Raw genomic sequence first — 15,884 nt, 5'->3', positions numbered from 1 at the left:
GATTCAGTCCTGTTAAACATCTTCATTGATGATCTGGATGAGGGGATCAGCTGTACCCTCAGTAAGGTCACACATAACACAAAGTTTGGTGGGAGTGTTCATCTGCTGGATGGTAGGAAGGCTCTGCAGAAGGATCTGTAACTCCAAAGGAGGGTCAGGTTGGATACCAGAAGGAATTTCTTCACAGAAGGGGTTGTCAAACATTGGAAGAGGCTGCCCAGGAGGTGATGGAGTCACCATCCCTGGAGGTGTTCAAGGAATGACTGGGCTGGGTGCCATGGTGGTGACCACTCACAGGTTGGACTTGATGATCTTGCAGCTCTTTCCCAGCCTAAATGATTCTGTGTTTCTGTGATCTGGTGCTGCACAGCAGCTTCCCCAGAGCAGGATGTGCTCCTCCACAGAAACCCTCACAGCAGGGAAAAGGGTGAGGGGGTTGCAAGATACCAAACAGGCACATCTCCCAAAAAGTGGGAGGAAACACTTTCCTGCCATCTCCAGTAGTGTCCAGCTCCCAACATGCAGTGAAGCCAAGCCACCAGCACTCCATGCTCATAGAGCTCATCAATCCCATGGCCTCTGTAATTTCCATGTTAAACTGGCCTCTCTCCTCTCTCTTGTCACCACTCAGCAGAGGAGTGGCTTTGCCATGGCACCCCAGTGCTGCAGAAGGTGACACATGGCAAGGTGGGGGCAGGAGCTGGCTGTACCCAGAAATTCAGAAATGCTCTGAGCTGGGACACAGCAGTGATAACAAACTAACTGCAGTGTCCCTGTGTAACTCAGTGTGCAGCTCACAGACAATCTGTTCTAGGCCTGCATTTCATGGCAATGAGATCAGCTGTTGGACTGCTGAGCAAAACCCTCTGCAGCAGCTCACAACTCACCCAGGAAGTTTGGGAACAATTATGTGGGAGATCTTTTGTAACTTGGCATTTCAAAGAGAGCCTTGTTCCAGCATCCTGACTCCTCAGAGGATCATGAGGAGCAACTGTAAGTGCAGAAGTTGTCAGCTCAAAGCACAGAAGAGGTCAGGAAGAAAGAGCCCCAAGTCCCTGCAGGAGTCTGTGTTCCTCTTGACTTCTTCCCTCTAAAAATCCTGAGGAGCTTCTGTCCCAGTAGGGAAAGGGTGAGCAGTGCAACAAAGCTCTTCCTGGGAGGAATTCTAGGTTTTCAGAGTGGGAGTAATTCAGAAGGAGCAGGTGGTTGCACACAATTCTTCACCTTTATGCTTCTCCAACCCACCCCACACCACATCGTCCTTCCAAAGGCTTCTGCTGCCATTTTCAGCCTCAGCAGAGGCACACAAGTCCAGGTCATGGTTTTCTCCTGACCCAACTGTTTGTATTCATCCATGCTGACTTTCTTCAGGCAGGGTGGTGCTTACACTCCAGCTGATCAGCTCATGCACTGCTGATTCCTGACCAATGCCCACAAAAGGTACCCACAGCCCTGGCAGTGGCAGGGAGGGGAAGGCAAAAGAAAAGCAGGGATGGCAAAGGATGTACAATGTTATACAGAGGGTTTACTCCAGACAGACTCTACACCTCTGCTCTGTCTCCTAAGGGTGCAGATGCTATCTCAGTTTCAGTGGTGCTGTGTGTTTTCCCAAATGCCATCTTGAGCTTTGATTACTGACAGTGCTTGTAGCTCTTTTCTGACCCAGGGACTGGAATGAACATCTTAGAGTAAACAGTGTCTTATTAAGGCACTTAAAGGTAGCAAAATGAACTTAATTCAAATCAGAAACCCCCAGCTATCAAGTAAGCAGATGAAATGAAACTCATTTAAAGTTAAAATATAGCACACAGCTAAAGCTGAAAGGATCAACCACCAAAATTTCATCTCTCTCTTGAAGACATTTCAAGCTGACCCTTGCAGCAGAATCACTACCAGATTTCTTTGCAGAAGCTGAAATTCTTGGCAATCTTAGCAGTTGCTTATGTATTTCTGGCTATGCAGGACTGGATGCAACCTCAATCTTGATAAGACACTACCCAGCTTCTGCACATCACACCACAGCAGGATGGGGACAAAATGGCAAAATGAAGGGTTGCCAGCACCTTGCTGCCTTTATTTACAAAATCAGAGCTAAGGAGGTGAGACCTCAGGCTCTCAGTGAACACCAAACCCTCCCTTTGGGCACAGCCAGGCACCTGAGGGACACCAGCAAGTCTTTAAGAGTAGAAAGGAAAGAGGTACTTACAATCTGCTTCTGTTTTAGTGGTTTCACAGAAAAACTGCCATCAACATGCTAGCAGGAAAAAAAAAAGACATTAAAACATGAAATAGCTGCAGTGCACAAATCAGAATGGGCTCATTTCAGAGCTGGTGTCTGCTAGCTAAGGGGACAGTGGGACAGGGAGGGACAGTGGGGTGTCAGCAGTCCCTCCCAGCAGAGTTACTGGAACAGGGAACTGGGGAGCTACTGGTCTGCTCCAGAGCAGAGCCAGGTGGGCTTGGCTCAAGTTAAACCTGGCTGAAGTGGCTCAGAGCCCACACAAAACTCCCTGGCACACTGGATGCTTTCAGGCTGCAAGCAGTCCAGCTGGGTGCAGACACTTGCAGCCAGTCCAGCAAGAGTTGGTGGGGGATATTTGTTTGTACCCTAACACCAAATGACAGAGTCACTGCAGGGCAGAGCCCTGACAGAGCAAGGGGCTGCCATGAGGCAGAGAACCAGGTTTGTCCACTGGATGGAGTCAGAAACAAGTCCCATGTGCTCCACACCCTCAGAGCCTTTCATTTGCTCAGTGGCTGCAGGAACAGCTGGAACAATTCTGTGTGTGCCTGGTGCCACAATTAGTGATGGGAGATGTGAGCCAGTTCTACTTTCCCCATCATCCACAAGGGCCACTAAAGAAACCAAGTCCCCTGGCACAGCCTAGAGAGCAGCAAAGGAGACTCAGGGGATGCTCAGCAGGTCCTGGGAACACTGCAGGTCTGCAGGAGTCTCAGGAGGAAGGGACAACAACATCACAGCCCAGACAAAACAGTCCTGTTTTCAGGCAAACAAGTTTCTGCCTTTGGAGGAGCTGCAAGGTCAGACTGCACACAGGATCAAGGTTATTCCTCTGATCTTAAAGATACATACAAATAGCAAGTTACCAAGCCCTGCTGCTCTGTTTTTCCTCTGAACAAGCTCTGGGGATCAGCAGTGCTCATTTATCAAGGACCTCCCCCAGATTTATGGACCTACACTTCAAAAGCTGCAATTACTTTAAGGATGGGGAATATATTTTAACCAAACAGGGAGGATGAAGAACTCAACATGTACTTTGCCTTGTGACTTTTTATTAAAAGTGAGATTTTAATCTTGTTTTAAGCATTCAGTGGAAGATGAGAGATAAGAAGTGGCTGGAGTATGACTGAAGGATTCCAGTGTGCTGGTTTTTCACATCAGCCAGAGGAAACTACAATAACATCCCTGCCCTGCTCCTAGGGGTGCTGCAGCTGACTCCTCTCATTTCTGACACATGTCCAATTGCCAGGAGTAAAGCTACCTACAAAGCCAGTGCTCAGAGCAGCCTTTCTAACAGGGAAAACTCACTTTCTTCACAGATCAAGTCCAATTAAAAAAGCAACCTAGAATTCTTCTCCCAGCCATATGCTTCCTTAGGACTGACTGTGCTTGCCATGCCCTCTGACTCAGCTTGTCACCATCCCCATTATCCACCTCAGAGGAACAGAATTAGGACCTGGCAGGGACCAGGCACACTGAGATACACAAGTCAGCCACCTGCCAGCTGGGAAATGGGGAATTTCCAACAGCACAGCACTGATGCTGCTCCCCTCTACACCTCCAGCTCTGCTCCAGCAGCTCTTGCCTCACCTCAGCATGTCACTGCAAGTATCACCTGCCCAGAAAATGTGTCTGCAGTGTTACCACCACCAGACACAACAGGGTTAGGTCCAGTTATGGATATTGCAACTGTTTTCAGGGTCCAGTTACCAAGGGAAGAGAGTTTGTTATCAAGGCTTGTGCACACAGCTTGGCCTTACCATGTAGGCAGGGCTCAGTTACATCAAACACCCCACTCACAAGCAGTGGAACTCAGCCTTTACACAGGGTGTATCCCAACCCTTGCTCCTGGGTGTAAACTCAGGCCTAACAATAGTGCAACAGGGTTTGGACACAGCAGATCCAGCTCTGCAAAAATCATGGAGCCCTGGAAAACTGCATGGCAGCAGCCATGGCCAACACCTTCCCCTGCATGGGAGCACAGGAAACACCCCTGCCATTCCCTGAGTGACCAGCACAGGTACAAATGATCATTACAGGCTGCACAGAGCTGCTGCAAATGATTCCTTGTACTACAGCAGCAGCCAGGAACCCCAGGCACAGGCCAGGACTCCGCTGTGCCAAGTGTTATATAAATACAAACTAATGACCCGTGGAAATGTTTACATACACAAGAACAGGGACAGAGGGATGAAAAACCCTCATTTACCTTTTCAAATGCAGCCAGAAGAACATGGGCATGACCAGTGACCTCAACCACCACTGCAAAAAGAGAAAGGGCAAAACTGGTTAAACCTCTCAAGCAGCACCAGCATAAAAGTATCCTGAGCTGAATTTTAGTCCACTTACAATGTCTGAGCTGCCATTTGTTCTATTTTCACCTTCTCCTGCATTTAAAACTTCTCTTATCTTGTCATCAGGTGGGTTCAGAACAGAGCAAGAACAAAACCCTGCTGAGCCCTACACAACCATGCCTTCATTGTCCTGGGTGCTCCAAACGATCCCACCTTGTTAGCAGAGGTTGGAAAGGGACAGTAAAGCAAAGCACTCAGTGGGATTCTCCTGTCCCCTGAAATTCCTGGGCTTAATTACCTGAATTTATCACAGAGCTATCTGGTTTAACAGCAATTGGCAGCACTTCCAGCCCTGTTACTTATCATTTTATTGCAGTCTAGTCAGACATGCTTATAAAACATTTATTTCTCATACAAACTTCAGACACTGCAACATCTCTGTCCAGCTTTCCCCAAAGACAAACATTTTCCCTCTTCCAAACTTGAGAGTTCCTTTTTAATCCCACAGCAATGGGAAGGGGCTGACAGAGGTTTCAGTACTGCATTCCTGGCTACTTCAGCAATAGAGAGAAGAGGAGGTGAGGTACAATCCCAGCCTCTCTCACTCTGACCCTGAGGTTCTGTTCAGCTCCAGCTGGTTGGATCCTTTTCCTGAATCCTGTTCAGGCTCCTCATATGGAAGTGGGAGACAGAGTTTGTGAAGGAGTCACAGAGGGAAGGAAGGCATGGAAGCTCTCATGCTGCTTGGAGTGAAGAGGGCTGTGCTCAGCACAGGCAGGAGGGCTCTGCCTGGAAGGTGCAGCTCAAGGAAGCAACTCCTGCTCTGTCCAAAAGGGAAAGGAGCTCCACAGCTTCCTTTGGGCTCCCAGGACAGCAGAGACAACAGAGGAACTGGGCTGTGGCACTCAGACCATGCTTGGGAACAGCTGTATGAGAGGGGAGACTTTCCTGCAGATGTGCTGGGTAACTGAGGTTGGTGATGGTAATTGGGGTGGAATCAGGGACACAACACAATGCAGAGAAGGGGGTTAAAACTGGGAATTCATCTGCTTGCTGCTCTCACTGCCAGCCAAGAGCAAGGCTGCTCTGTGTCTCAGAGTAAACAAAATTCAAGTCCCTTCCCTCAGTGTGAATGGCCAAGGAAGGGGTAACAGCTCAGAGTGGTGAGAGCTGCTCTGTGCAGCACCTTTCCTTCCTGTGCTGTGCCTCTCCCTGGGAACAATCCCACTGGCATGCAGGCCATGGCAGAGTTCAGTCCAAACCAGCATCTCCTGACTGCTATTTTAATTTACCATCCAACCCTATTTAACAGCTGTCATTTTCCAGGTGCTCCAAACACACCACGCCAGCTCCTTCCAGTGCCATCAGTTAAAAAAAGAACCAAAATGCACAATTTCCTCAAATCTCGCTCAAATGTCACACATTTTTGTGCTGATATTCTTTCCAGAAAGGGGATTTAAAAGCAGTTGGCTTTCTAGGTTATTAAAATAGATGGGAGTAGATTATTGGCTAAGGCTGGGCATGGTATGTGCATAAATGTATGCTTCCCATACTGCCTCCTGTTCTATTTTTGATCCTTCTAGACAAGCCCAACATTACAGAGTATAAACACCTTGCCAGAAGTTCCATAAACAGAGGAAGCTGTTTTATATTTCTGGTCAAGAACTACACATAGATGTCGATTTTACTAAGGGTGCCTGAAATCACTAAAAATAGATGCACTTTGGAAGTAATTTCCTTTATGTTGCACTGTGCTTTGTTAGTCACACTTTAAATTGGCTTATTCAGTTCTATTTCTGTCTGCTTGGAAGACTGTAAAACAATGTAATGAGTTTTTGAGCTTTTTCACATTTACAACATAAGAAACTGAGCAAGTGACTGACCCAAACAATGTGATCAACAATGGATTTTTTTTTTCTTTTCTAATTATCTTAAATTTTGTACAAAATGTTACAGAAGTGAAATGCTGGTCCTCCTGATCATAAAAGCCCCCAATTTCAAAGAAAATGTGACTTCCTTGTGCCCTGTTCATTGCTGACACTCCAGATGAGCCCAAAAGCACAATTCCCCTAAGGGAAATACCATGTATGGTGAATAATAATCTAAAAATAACACTCTAAATATTCACTGGACTACCCTCTCCAAAAGAGCAGTGTGCTTTAAAAAAGAATCATCAATTAATCATAATTACAAATTATGATTAGTTCTTAATTATTTTTAAAATTTAGTCAGCAATTATTTCTCCTGAAAGGTTATGCTCTTTTCTTATAACCATTCAACATCCTCAGAAAAAGCATAATTTCAAAGTGCTGAATGAAGCTGCATTTGGCTGAAGAATGACCTGAGTACTTAAAAGCCATTTCTTTTTCCCTGCCCATTTCCAGGTTTTTAGGAAGACAACTGACCCCTCTAAGAGGGAGAAAAGAGCAGCTCCACCCTTTTTGACCTATAAACTGCAAAAGCACAACCCAACAAGCAAGGATATCATTTGCTCTAATTTGTGTGCCTGGCACTGTGGCAGAGCCAGGAGCTCTCCTAAACACTATTCCAACACTAAATACCTGGCCATTTTCCCTGTAAAACAATGAAGACTATTTTTAAAAGTCTGGTTTTTATGTGGTTAACTTGACCCTTTTAATAAAGGGAAGTTATGGTGATCTCTTGAAGTATTTTTATTCTGGAAACACTCCCCAAGGAGGCCAGTCCTGAAAGGGGTCACATAAACTCAGAGAGAGCCAGGAGAAGACCATGGGAACAGAAGATCAACTCTTACCATCCCCTTCATCCACCACTGCTCTGATGACCACAGGGAACACACCACGGTCCAAGTCAAAGTTCAGCTGAGGGAAAGAAATGAGCTGAGGTTACACAATTCACAGCAAACCTGCCTGAAGACAACACTGAGATCATGTCAGCTCAGTGAGGGGCCCTTCTGACACAGCCCCAGCTCCTGGTCTCAAAAGGACACACAGAGCAGAGCAGGAGTGTGGCCACAGCTCCCTTCACAGAGAGCAGCAGGCACAACTTCCCCAGGAAGTGAGAAAACTCAGAGAAGAAAAGCAATTCTTATCTCTACTTGCTGCATCTGTTGTTCAGCACATGTAGAATGTGTTATGAAGATTGTTCACCAAAGAAAGATTTCTTAATTGGACACTGGTGATGGTTGTTCAGATTGAGTGACCAATTAGGTCACAGCTGTAAGGGGTCACAGGTTTTTCTTTAGCACAACTTGATATACTATAGTATATAGTGTAATATAGTATAGTATAGCTTAATAAAGCTTTTCTTCAGCCTTCTGAAATCATGGAGTCAGAGCACATTATTCCCCAGATGGGGATCATCCTACATCAATACAGGAGGATTTAAAATTCCAGGCACCAACTTTAAAAGGGAGTCAACTCCAACATACACACACGGACGTGGCACTAAGCACCAGCAAAGCAAGGCAAAGGATGTCAGCTGGAATTCCAAATGGTATTTAATTCTCATTAATTCATGGATCCTAAAAGTCTTCTGAGTGATTTGTAGTAGGATAAGTTTCTCAAAATATATCCAGTGCCACAATTCTGCCTCCATACAAGAGGATACATTGGCCTCAGCACAGCAGCACATTGTGCTCCCAACACCACAAAGAGACCCCATGAAGTTCCTGAAGACATAAGAGCAAAATCTGCAAAACTTCAAGCTCACACAACACTTTAAGGAAACACAGGACTGATTTTCATCTCTTGGCATGTCATGAAATGCAGGTCCTTGAGTTTCTAGTTGGTGAGAGTGAAAATTTGAGTGCAAGGGAAACAGTCTCAGTTTCTCCCTTTGCCCTACACTTCATTAAAGGACATCAAAAGCTCTGTGTCATCTTAGAAATACAAGGAAAAGGCAACCTTACAAACACTGTCCTAAGCCAGGAAAGGAAGTGGCTCAGGGACTGGATTTCTGTTGCTTTTGTTAATTACCAACTTGGATGGTTTTGTCTCATCTCTTGCCAAGACTGAAAAAAAGATGTCATTTCACCCTGATGCTCCAGGTAATCTGTTTTCAGTTTCTCCATGAAAACTGAGACCCAGTTCCAGGTGCTGCAGCAGTTCAGACAGTGCTTTGGGGTTTCCATCCCTTTGCCACAGCCCCAACATCATCTGCAGCCTGATTTGCTCCAGTTCCTCAAAAGAGAAACCATTTGAAGGGAAAGTCACATCACAGAACTGAGGTTGCTTTTCCATATAAATTCCAGTGCTCTTGAACAAAAGGCCTCTTTAAGGCACCATTTCACATTCACTTTTAGAGCCCTGAACACAACTCACTCAACACAAGCCATACTCTATAATTTCCAAGCAAATCAGTAAATGAGAAGATAAAATAAACTTTTATAAAGCTTTTCACAGAACAACCCAACATAACATCAGTCTCCCTTCTTCCCCAGCCAAGATCTACGTCATATCCGAGTATTACACTAAACAAAAACATAAAATAAATCTGGGGGTTTTGAACAACACCAATAACAATGCTGGAAAGAAATCTGAAATGTCAACTGCACACAGCTAAGACACTGCCAGCTCTCTCAGAGAAAAGTGCTGCATTTTGGTGGCCAGTTGGGAAGATTTAGGACAAGGACCAATATGTAACACAGAGCTGACATGGGAGGGGAAACTCTTTGGAATCACAGTGCTTGTTCCACATTTTTTCCAGCTCCCAGTAACACCAATGAAAAAGAAGGAAACAGAGGATGCAGCAGAACAAGTAAAGAGAGCTGGAAACTCATTTTTCTTTTAAGCTGTCAAAGGGATATGACTTTAGTACTTGAGTTAAAACCTTGCTGACAGGAACAAAAGTAAAAATTAAGCTTCTCAATTCTTTAAGAAGAAAGGGAACTGAGCTCTCTCAGACAACAGAAGGGATTGAAAAGCAGCTCTTCCAGGCTTTTGTAGGCTGAACTTGTGAAATCATCTATTGGCAGAGAAGCCAAGACATCAGGAGACCAGACTCTGCAGGCTCTTGGTAACCACCACGGCATTTGTTAAGGCACGGGACTGATTATAGCTGTAACTGTAACTTCAGGACAATAGCTATTCAATCTTTCAAATACATGAAAGATTATTTCTTTTTTTCCTTTTTACCCCTTTTTTTCCTTCTTTTTTTTTTTTAATAGGTAGAGTTATCTACCAAGGTTCACATGCACAATACACTTGCACATGTTTGGGTCAGGAAATGAGCATCATTATCAGTGTGCACTTCCTGGGAGAGGAACCAATATATTAGCAACAGCCACAGAACAATTACTCTGCCTTTGAAACATCTTACCACAATTCTGCACAGAGCAGGGGAAAGACCAAGGCTTTCCTTCCCTATGCCATGTGCAGGGGAAGCCTTTGGGTGAAAGTTTTAAAGCTCAGAAATGAGAGGCTTACTGCCCATGTTGGAATTTGCAGATACCAAAGATACCAAAATTAACAGCACTTCACAAATCTTGCTATGCAGAAAAGCCACAAATCTTAATTAAAACCAAGCCCTGGTCTGTTTGCAGTTATGGATTAAATTAAGAAGAGGAAAACATTCCCTTATTCAGGATTGATGCACCAGTGTAAATCTGCCCCAGAAGGAGAATATCCCTTCACAACACTGTACTGCTATAGGATAGTGCAGGATGTGGGCCTTTAACTGAGCAGGACTCTTCCAGAGGAGTGGTCTCCACACTATTCTGACTATTCATCCCATCAGTAATGTGTTTTGAGCACACATTCCCAAGATATGTGTGTTTATCATCTGTGGGTTATATACATGTAGTTCTGAAATCCTTGCCACACCCCAATGAATTTTAGAGACCACTGTTCTAGAGGACCACCCAAAAAACCCCAAAATCTTACAACTAAAACCCACAAAAACAGAGCTCCTGACAGACATTTGTTCCCACAAGCTCTTTGGCTGGCAGGGAGGGGAAGGCCAAGGAAAGCAGGTTTTCCAGGAAAAGCTCCAGTGGCAATCTCTGCAGCCTCCTTCCTAAATCAGCTGTTCACTGATATCAAAAATCACTTCTCTAGATTTTCTTTCCTGGCCTGATCTGCCAGCCCAGTTCCCATACTGTTCTTCCCAGGGCAGTACCCACAAAACACACTGGAGGAGCTGGGAGAAAGTGTCCCCCAGCCATAGTGGGGGACAGCACTAAACAGAGCCCAGTGCTTTGGGGACAACAGGGTGTGGAAAGAAGGGGACACTGAGACCACACTTACCTCATCATCCTTCCACTCTGAGAAATCAATCTTGAAGGAAGGCAGGGAGAATTGCTGGCTTACCCCTCTCTTGTAGTGAACTGTCTCAGACTGCAGAGAGGGATTCTTTGTGCTGTATCTGAGGGAAGGGGAAAAGAAAACTCAGTGTGACCAAGGACTGCTCCCTGCCCTGCTCTTGCTCGGCCTCTCAGGAATCACAAGTGGCAGCTCTAAGGGCAGAGCTGGCAGGGGCTGGCAGCCATTCAGTGGGGACACAAAGAGGGGAGGGAAAGGTCAAAGCAAGAAGGTGAGCACAGGAAAGAGAAAGCAGCGCAGACAGGCAAGGTCTGATCGTGTCCATACTGACCTGCCTGGGTGCTGATACAGGGGGTGCAGCAGCTGGGCAAAGGCCTGCTCCCTAAACCCATGGCCTAGCCTGAGGCTGGCTTTGAGCCCAGCACAGTCCTGATTTCTGCAGGAAACCCAGGAAGAACAAGCTATGACCTAACACTGGGAACAGACAACCCAGCATGGTGCTGAAAGCTCTCTGTCTCTGTGGGACAGCTCCACAGTGGGAAATGCTGCTTGGCTTCCACCATCCTGCTGAGCCTTCAATCCACTCCTCAATCCCTCCTGTGCTTCCCCAGGGGTGATGCAGGGCTACCAACAGCACCTGAGAGACACCAGCCATCCTCCACCCCAGCCATCACAATTCTTCACTGCCTCAAAGCTTGTCACTGAAACACCAGCACTGCCAGGCTGGGATAACATCTGGAATGGGACCACAGCTGCCATCCACCATCTTCTGCACCCTGAGCCCACCTGGTGCTGTCCTCCCCAGTAGACATTTCTCAGCCCACTCCCCCTTTCTGGAGGGTGATGTCTTGAGCTGGATGTGCACAGCCTTTCCCAGTTCTGGCACAAGAGTGAACCCCAAAGCAGGGTGGGAACAGCTGAAGCTGCCTTTACCACCAAAGCCTTTCTTGTCAAATGACCAACTGTGTGCTCAGAGCACACTGACAAACTGGAGAGAAGGTGAGAGATCCCCTGCCCAAGAGACACTGCAGCAACATCCTCCCTCAGCACTGTGACAAGACAGGCTCCAGCCCCACAAGAAAATCCTCTGCCTTTCTTTGGAAAGCTCCAACAGCTCCTGCACCCTCTGAGGATCCAGAAGGTCAAGTGTCACAAGATCCATGTTAAATGCTGGGAGGTCATCACAAAGGGCAGGTTCACCATGTGCACTCTGATCTCTGCATTAAGTTATTTATGACAGTACCCTGTGCTGAAATTGTGCTGCTTTACTAGAAGGTCTCACTCCATCCTTTGCATTTCAAGCATGGTGTGGGGGAGATCAGAGTGACAGGTCTTTTATATGTGAATTACAGAGCGAGCAATTGAGTGAAGTTTTATTTACTGAGTTGTCAAGCACAATGAATAGAGCAAGCCTGTATCTAGCTCCTTTTGTGGTGCTCTCAAAGCTTCCCAGCTCTGCAGAGAGGCACAATTCTCCCTCCACAGCTGGGAAAGCAGGAGATGGAAGAGTGACTTATCTAAGGTGACAGCAAGTCAGGAACTTACTGGAAATAAAGTGCAGGGGAGAGAGTGGAGGTGGGAAAGGGGTGTAAACATGATGCTGCTGAGGGCCAGGAATGCTGGAGGACCTGCATTTACAGCATCAGAAACCCAAACTAGGCTGCAACAGAAAAACAAATAACACTCTTCCAAGGAGGACAGGGCAGAGTGATACTCACATTGACTCGCTGCTCTCACCATCCCTGGGAAAAGAAATAAACCAGGCACAGAGATTTTCTGAGCTGAAGAGCAGGACAAAATTATTGAGGAGGCTTCCCCAAGTGAGCTTTATGCCTCAGACTGTGTGACTGCCTGGCCCCCATGGCCAAAACACATCAGACTGGGATGTGAACATGCAGATAACTCTGAGCACCTCCAGCCAGTGGGCTGCTGAATTCCCTGCCAGTCTGATTGCCCCTGGCTGCCTCACAGAAATGGATCCTCTTTTGGGATGCAAAGGTTCCAGTGGGATGCAAAGGCTCTCTGCACAACACAACACTCCCTGTGCTACACAGGAGGGAAACTAGACAAGCTGTTTCAAAGCAGATATCCTGCATACCAGGGTCTAAGGGGCCTCTACCCATCCCCTGCCCCTCTGGTTGGCATCTGCTCTATTCACAGTTATCTGTTCCCTGCCTGTGCTGCTGGGGGCTCACAGCAAACACCAGCAGGGAAGCTCTGTAAGCTGTGCAGATGTGTTACAGAAAAAGAGAGCATGTATCAAATAAAGGACAGCAGAGAAGCAACACACTGCCTCTCTCTGCAGGAAGTGTGAAAGCTGAGTGTTTGGGCTGCTGTTGCTCAGACTGCACTGGGCCAGGCCTCCATCCAGGGGAGGACAAAACCACCTTGTGACCACTGGGAGCTGAGGACAGTGGAGAAGTGAGGGGGGTCTGTCCTATAAGGTCAGGAGCACACAGAAATCCTCAGTCACATTATTTTAAACCTGTTTGTTTGCTCAGGTACCCCTGAGCACGAGAATCACAAGCAGCCTGAGGTACCCCACTGCTGGTGGCAGCAGCAGCCCTCAGCTCTGTCCTCAGGGCTCATGCAGCCCATCTCCTGTGAGCTCTGTGACACATCTTTACTCACAAAAAGCAAACTTCACTCTGCACTGACTCCTCTTCCCTCATGTCAGACCTTCTAAAGCCAGCTGTATACGACAGAACCAGTAGATGAGAGGCCTGTGATTATATCCCAGTAATTTCTGAGAGAACTGGACCAAACTAAAATTATTGCCCAGTCTCACTTTTCCTCTGTCAACTGAGAAGCACTCACTGCCTGCAAGGAGAAACTCAGATTGGCACCTGCAGACCCTAAGCAGCTCCCTAGTCAGAAATGCCATGCAGAGTTTGGCTAAGCAGAACTAAACTTCTGTTGCTACGTGCTCACTGGGATGTTTCCCCCTTCCTCATCCCTCAGCAGGGCACCAGTGCCAGCTCCTGCAGATTTCCCCAGTGCTGTGCTCCCTCTCAGCTGTGCCTGGCACTGGGGCTGTGCTGGGCAGTCTAAGGGCAGCTCCTGCTCCTGCTCCCACTGGGACCCCTGACTGAGAAGTGCCACACAGGGATCCTTGCCAGGCTGCCTGACTTACACAGAGCACTGTGCAGACCCCATTCCTCAGGAAAAGCAGGATGTAAGGAGCAATGTTGCCCTTAGGTAACACTTTTGACTAGAAATGGCTGGGAGAATCTGTGCTTTGAAGATCCTGTAGCCAAAACAAGAGTTCTCTTTCTTTAGCAGTAGCTAAATGTGTTTCATGGCAATCTGCAGTGAACCAAGGACCAGGAGAGCTCCAGAGGAGCTCAGGAAACAATTCTGCCCCTGCCTCAGGCTGTGACTGCCTGGCAGCTCCATGTCCTCTTACAGGTGATGAGGAAGGAGTTAGTCAAGCTCTGCTGGTGTTCAAAGGGACAGGAGGTGATGTGGAACAAGCATCCTCTGCTCCTCTCTCCCACCTGCTCATTCCCCTTTCATCTGAGGAGGATCCCACAGGTCAGCTTTTGGGGAAGAGGGAAGCTGAACAAATGTTTCAACTCTAAGTGACTTTTACTGATAATAGAAACACTACCAAACTACAGAATTAGACAAGATCCACCCCACAGAGGCTCCCACAAGGAGCCTGGAGGTTAACCAGGTGCTAAGGCATTGCAATCTCTGAGAGTCTTCTCCCCTCCTGCTTCCTTCAGGACTGAGTTTCCACTCCAAGCCAGGCAAAGACAATGCCCTCCCCACACAGCTGAAACCCCAGTGCCCAGATTCCCCCCCAGCCCCTGCAGAGCTCTCTAACAACCACCCTCCCACTCCAGCCAGGCTTCAGAGCTCACACAACAGCTACACACAGAGGCACAAAGGCCACAGCTCTTAAGACAGACAGAGGGTTTGTGTGCTTGTTGCAATCTATAGAATTTGGCTCTCCATCCTGTGAACTCTGCACACTCCAGTGTTCCCTTGGGGACTGGTGTGTGCCTGGATCAAAGCCACAAAGGCTGTTCCTAGCAAAACCCAGCACTCGCCTCTGATTTCTTCACACAGAAGAAACCTCTGCACAAAGAATTCATATTAATCACCACAGCCAAAAGCAGCAAGAGCACCTTTCAAAGGCCCTGAGCAGACAGAGGCTATTAAATAACCAAAGGAACATCTGAGTGCCTCTGTCTCCTACGCAAGCTTGAATGAAAACAGCCGTGTGCTGATTTGGATTTCATTTTGAGACCCAACTCCTCCAACTTCCACACCAGGCAGAGCAGGGAATCATTGCAGGGTCATGTCCCCCATCAGCTCAGGAAACTGTGGGAGGAGGCTTGGGATGAGTGTAGTGGGCATTGCAAAACAAACAAGGAAATGGGGTTTATTTTTTTAATACATCCATTTGCACATCAGCAACACAAACAGCACAGCCCCGGAAAGGGCAAGGATTGCAGAGCTAGACTGACCTATTTTCATTCTGTTTTCTCTTTATAGTGAGAAAATAGAACTTGGCAACAGCACTGGGATATGGGAGAGAATCTTTTGTGTCCAAAAAGGAAGATGTTTTTCATAAGAATGGGCTGCAAGGCTCCAAGCTCTCACGTCATATTTATCATGAGCTCCTCATCTGCCTGGATTGCTCATGCCTTCAGAACTGGCTCTTTTAAGTGCTTCCAGCTCCAGGCTTGGTTTGACTTCTTCCCCTGAGGAAAGAACTGCTGCTGTCATGTTTGAACTGCACAATCCTTCCTGCTAGTCAGCAGGACACCTACAGCTGCAACAGTCCCAGGGGCCCTGCCAGGAGCAGGCTAATGGTGTGCACATCCAGGATTCTGCCACACAAGGCAGGGCTGCACTCATAAAAAGAGAATACAAATATCCCTGCAGCTGCTCCAAAAACACACTTGTCTCCCAAACCAGGGTATCTAAGGTACAAACACACGAACCAGTTACTGCAGGAGGAGGCAGGCTACAACTGGGAGTCTTTGAACTGTTCTCTGTGAGCTGCTGCCAGCCCCACAATGGAAATGCAATGCAGAGTACCCTCTCCTTTATCTGGAGGGAAATTACATTATTACTAGTGAGCAGTTGAGGCACAGC

The 15,884-nt window shown here is 47.1% G+C and overlaps 1 protein-coding gene across 7 annotated transcripts in view; it reads right to left on the bottom strand.

Moving 5' to 3' along the window:
• The window catches only part of MGRN1 (mahogunin ring finger 1), a 53,302-nt gene that overhangs the window by 10,752 nt on the left and 26,666 nt on the right, over nucleotides 1-15,884 (bottom strand). For all 7 annotated transcript variants that reach the window (XR_010442035.1, XM_064726077.1, XM_064726079.1 and 4 more), the window contains exons 5-8: nucleotides 10,761-10,878; nucleotides 7,310-7,376; nucleotides 4,452-4,504; nucleotides 2,207-2,254 (exon numbers count right to left, since the gene is read on the bottom strand). Coding sequence is in view for 6 of the 7 variants with exons in the window: in XM_064726077.1 (XP_064582147.1) it covers nucleotides 2,207-2,254; nucleotides 4,452-4,504; nucleotides 7,310-7,376; nucleotides 10,761-10,878 (286 nt within the window). In the remaining variant the exon portion in view is untranslated. The remainder of the gene's footprint in view (nucleotides 1-2,206; nucleotides 2,255-4,451; nucleotides 4,505-7,309; nucleotides 7,377-10,760; nucleotides 10,879-15,884) is intronic.

This window comes from Zonotrichia leucophrys, chromosome 14 (assembly GCF_028769735.1).
Source record: "Zonotrichia leucophrys gambelii isolate GWCS_2022_RI chromosome 14, RI_Zleu_2.0, whole genome shotgun sequence".
Classification (NCBI taxonomy): Eukaryota; Metazoa; Chordata; class Aves; order Passeriformes; family Passerellidae; genus Zonotrichia; species Zonotrichia leucophrys.
This window is presented reverse-complemented; position numbering and strand designations above follow the sequence as displayed.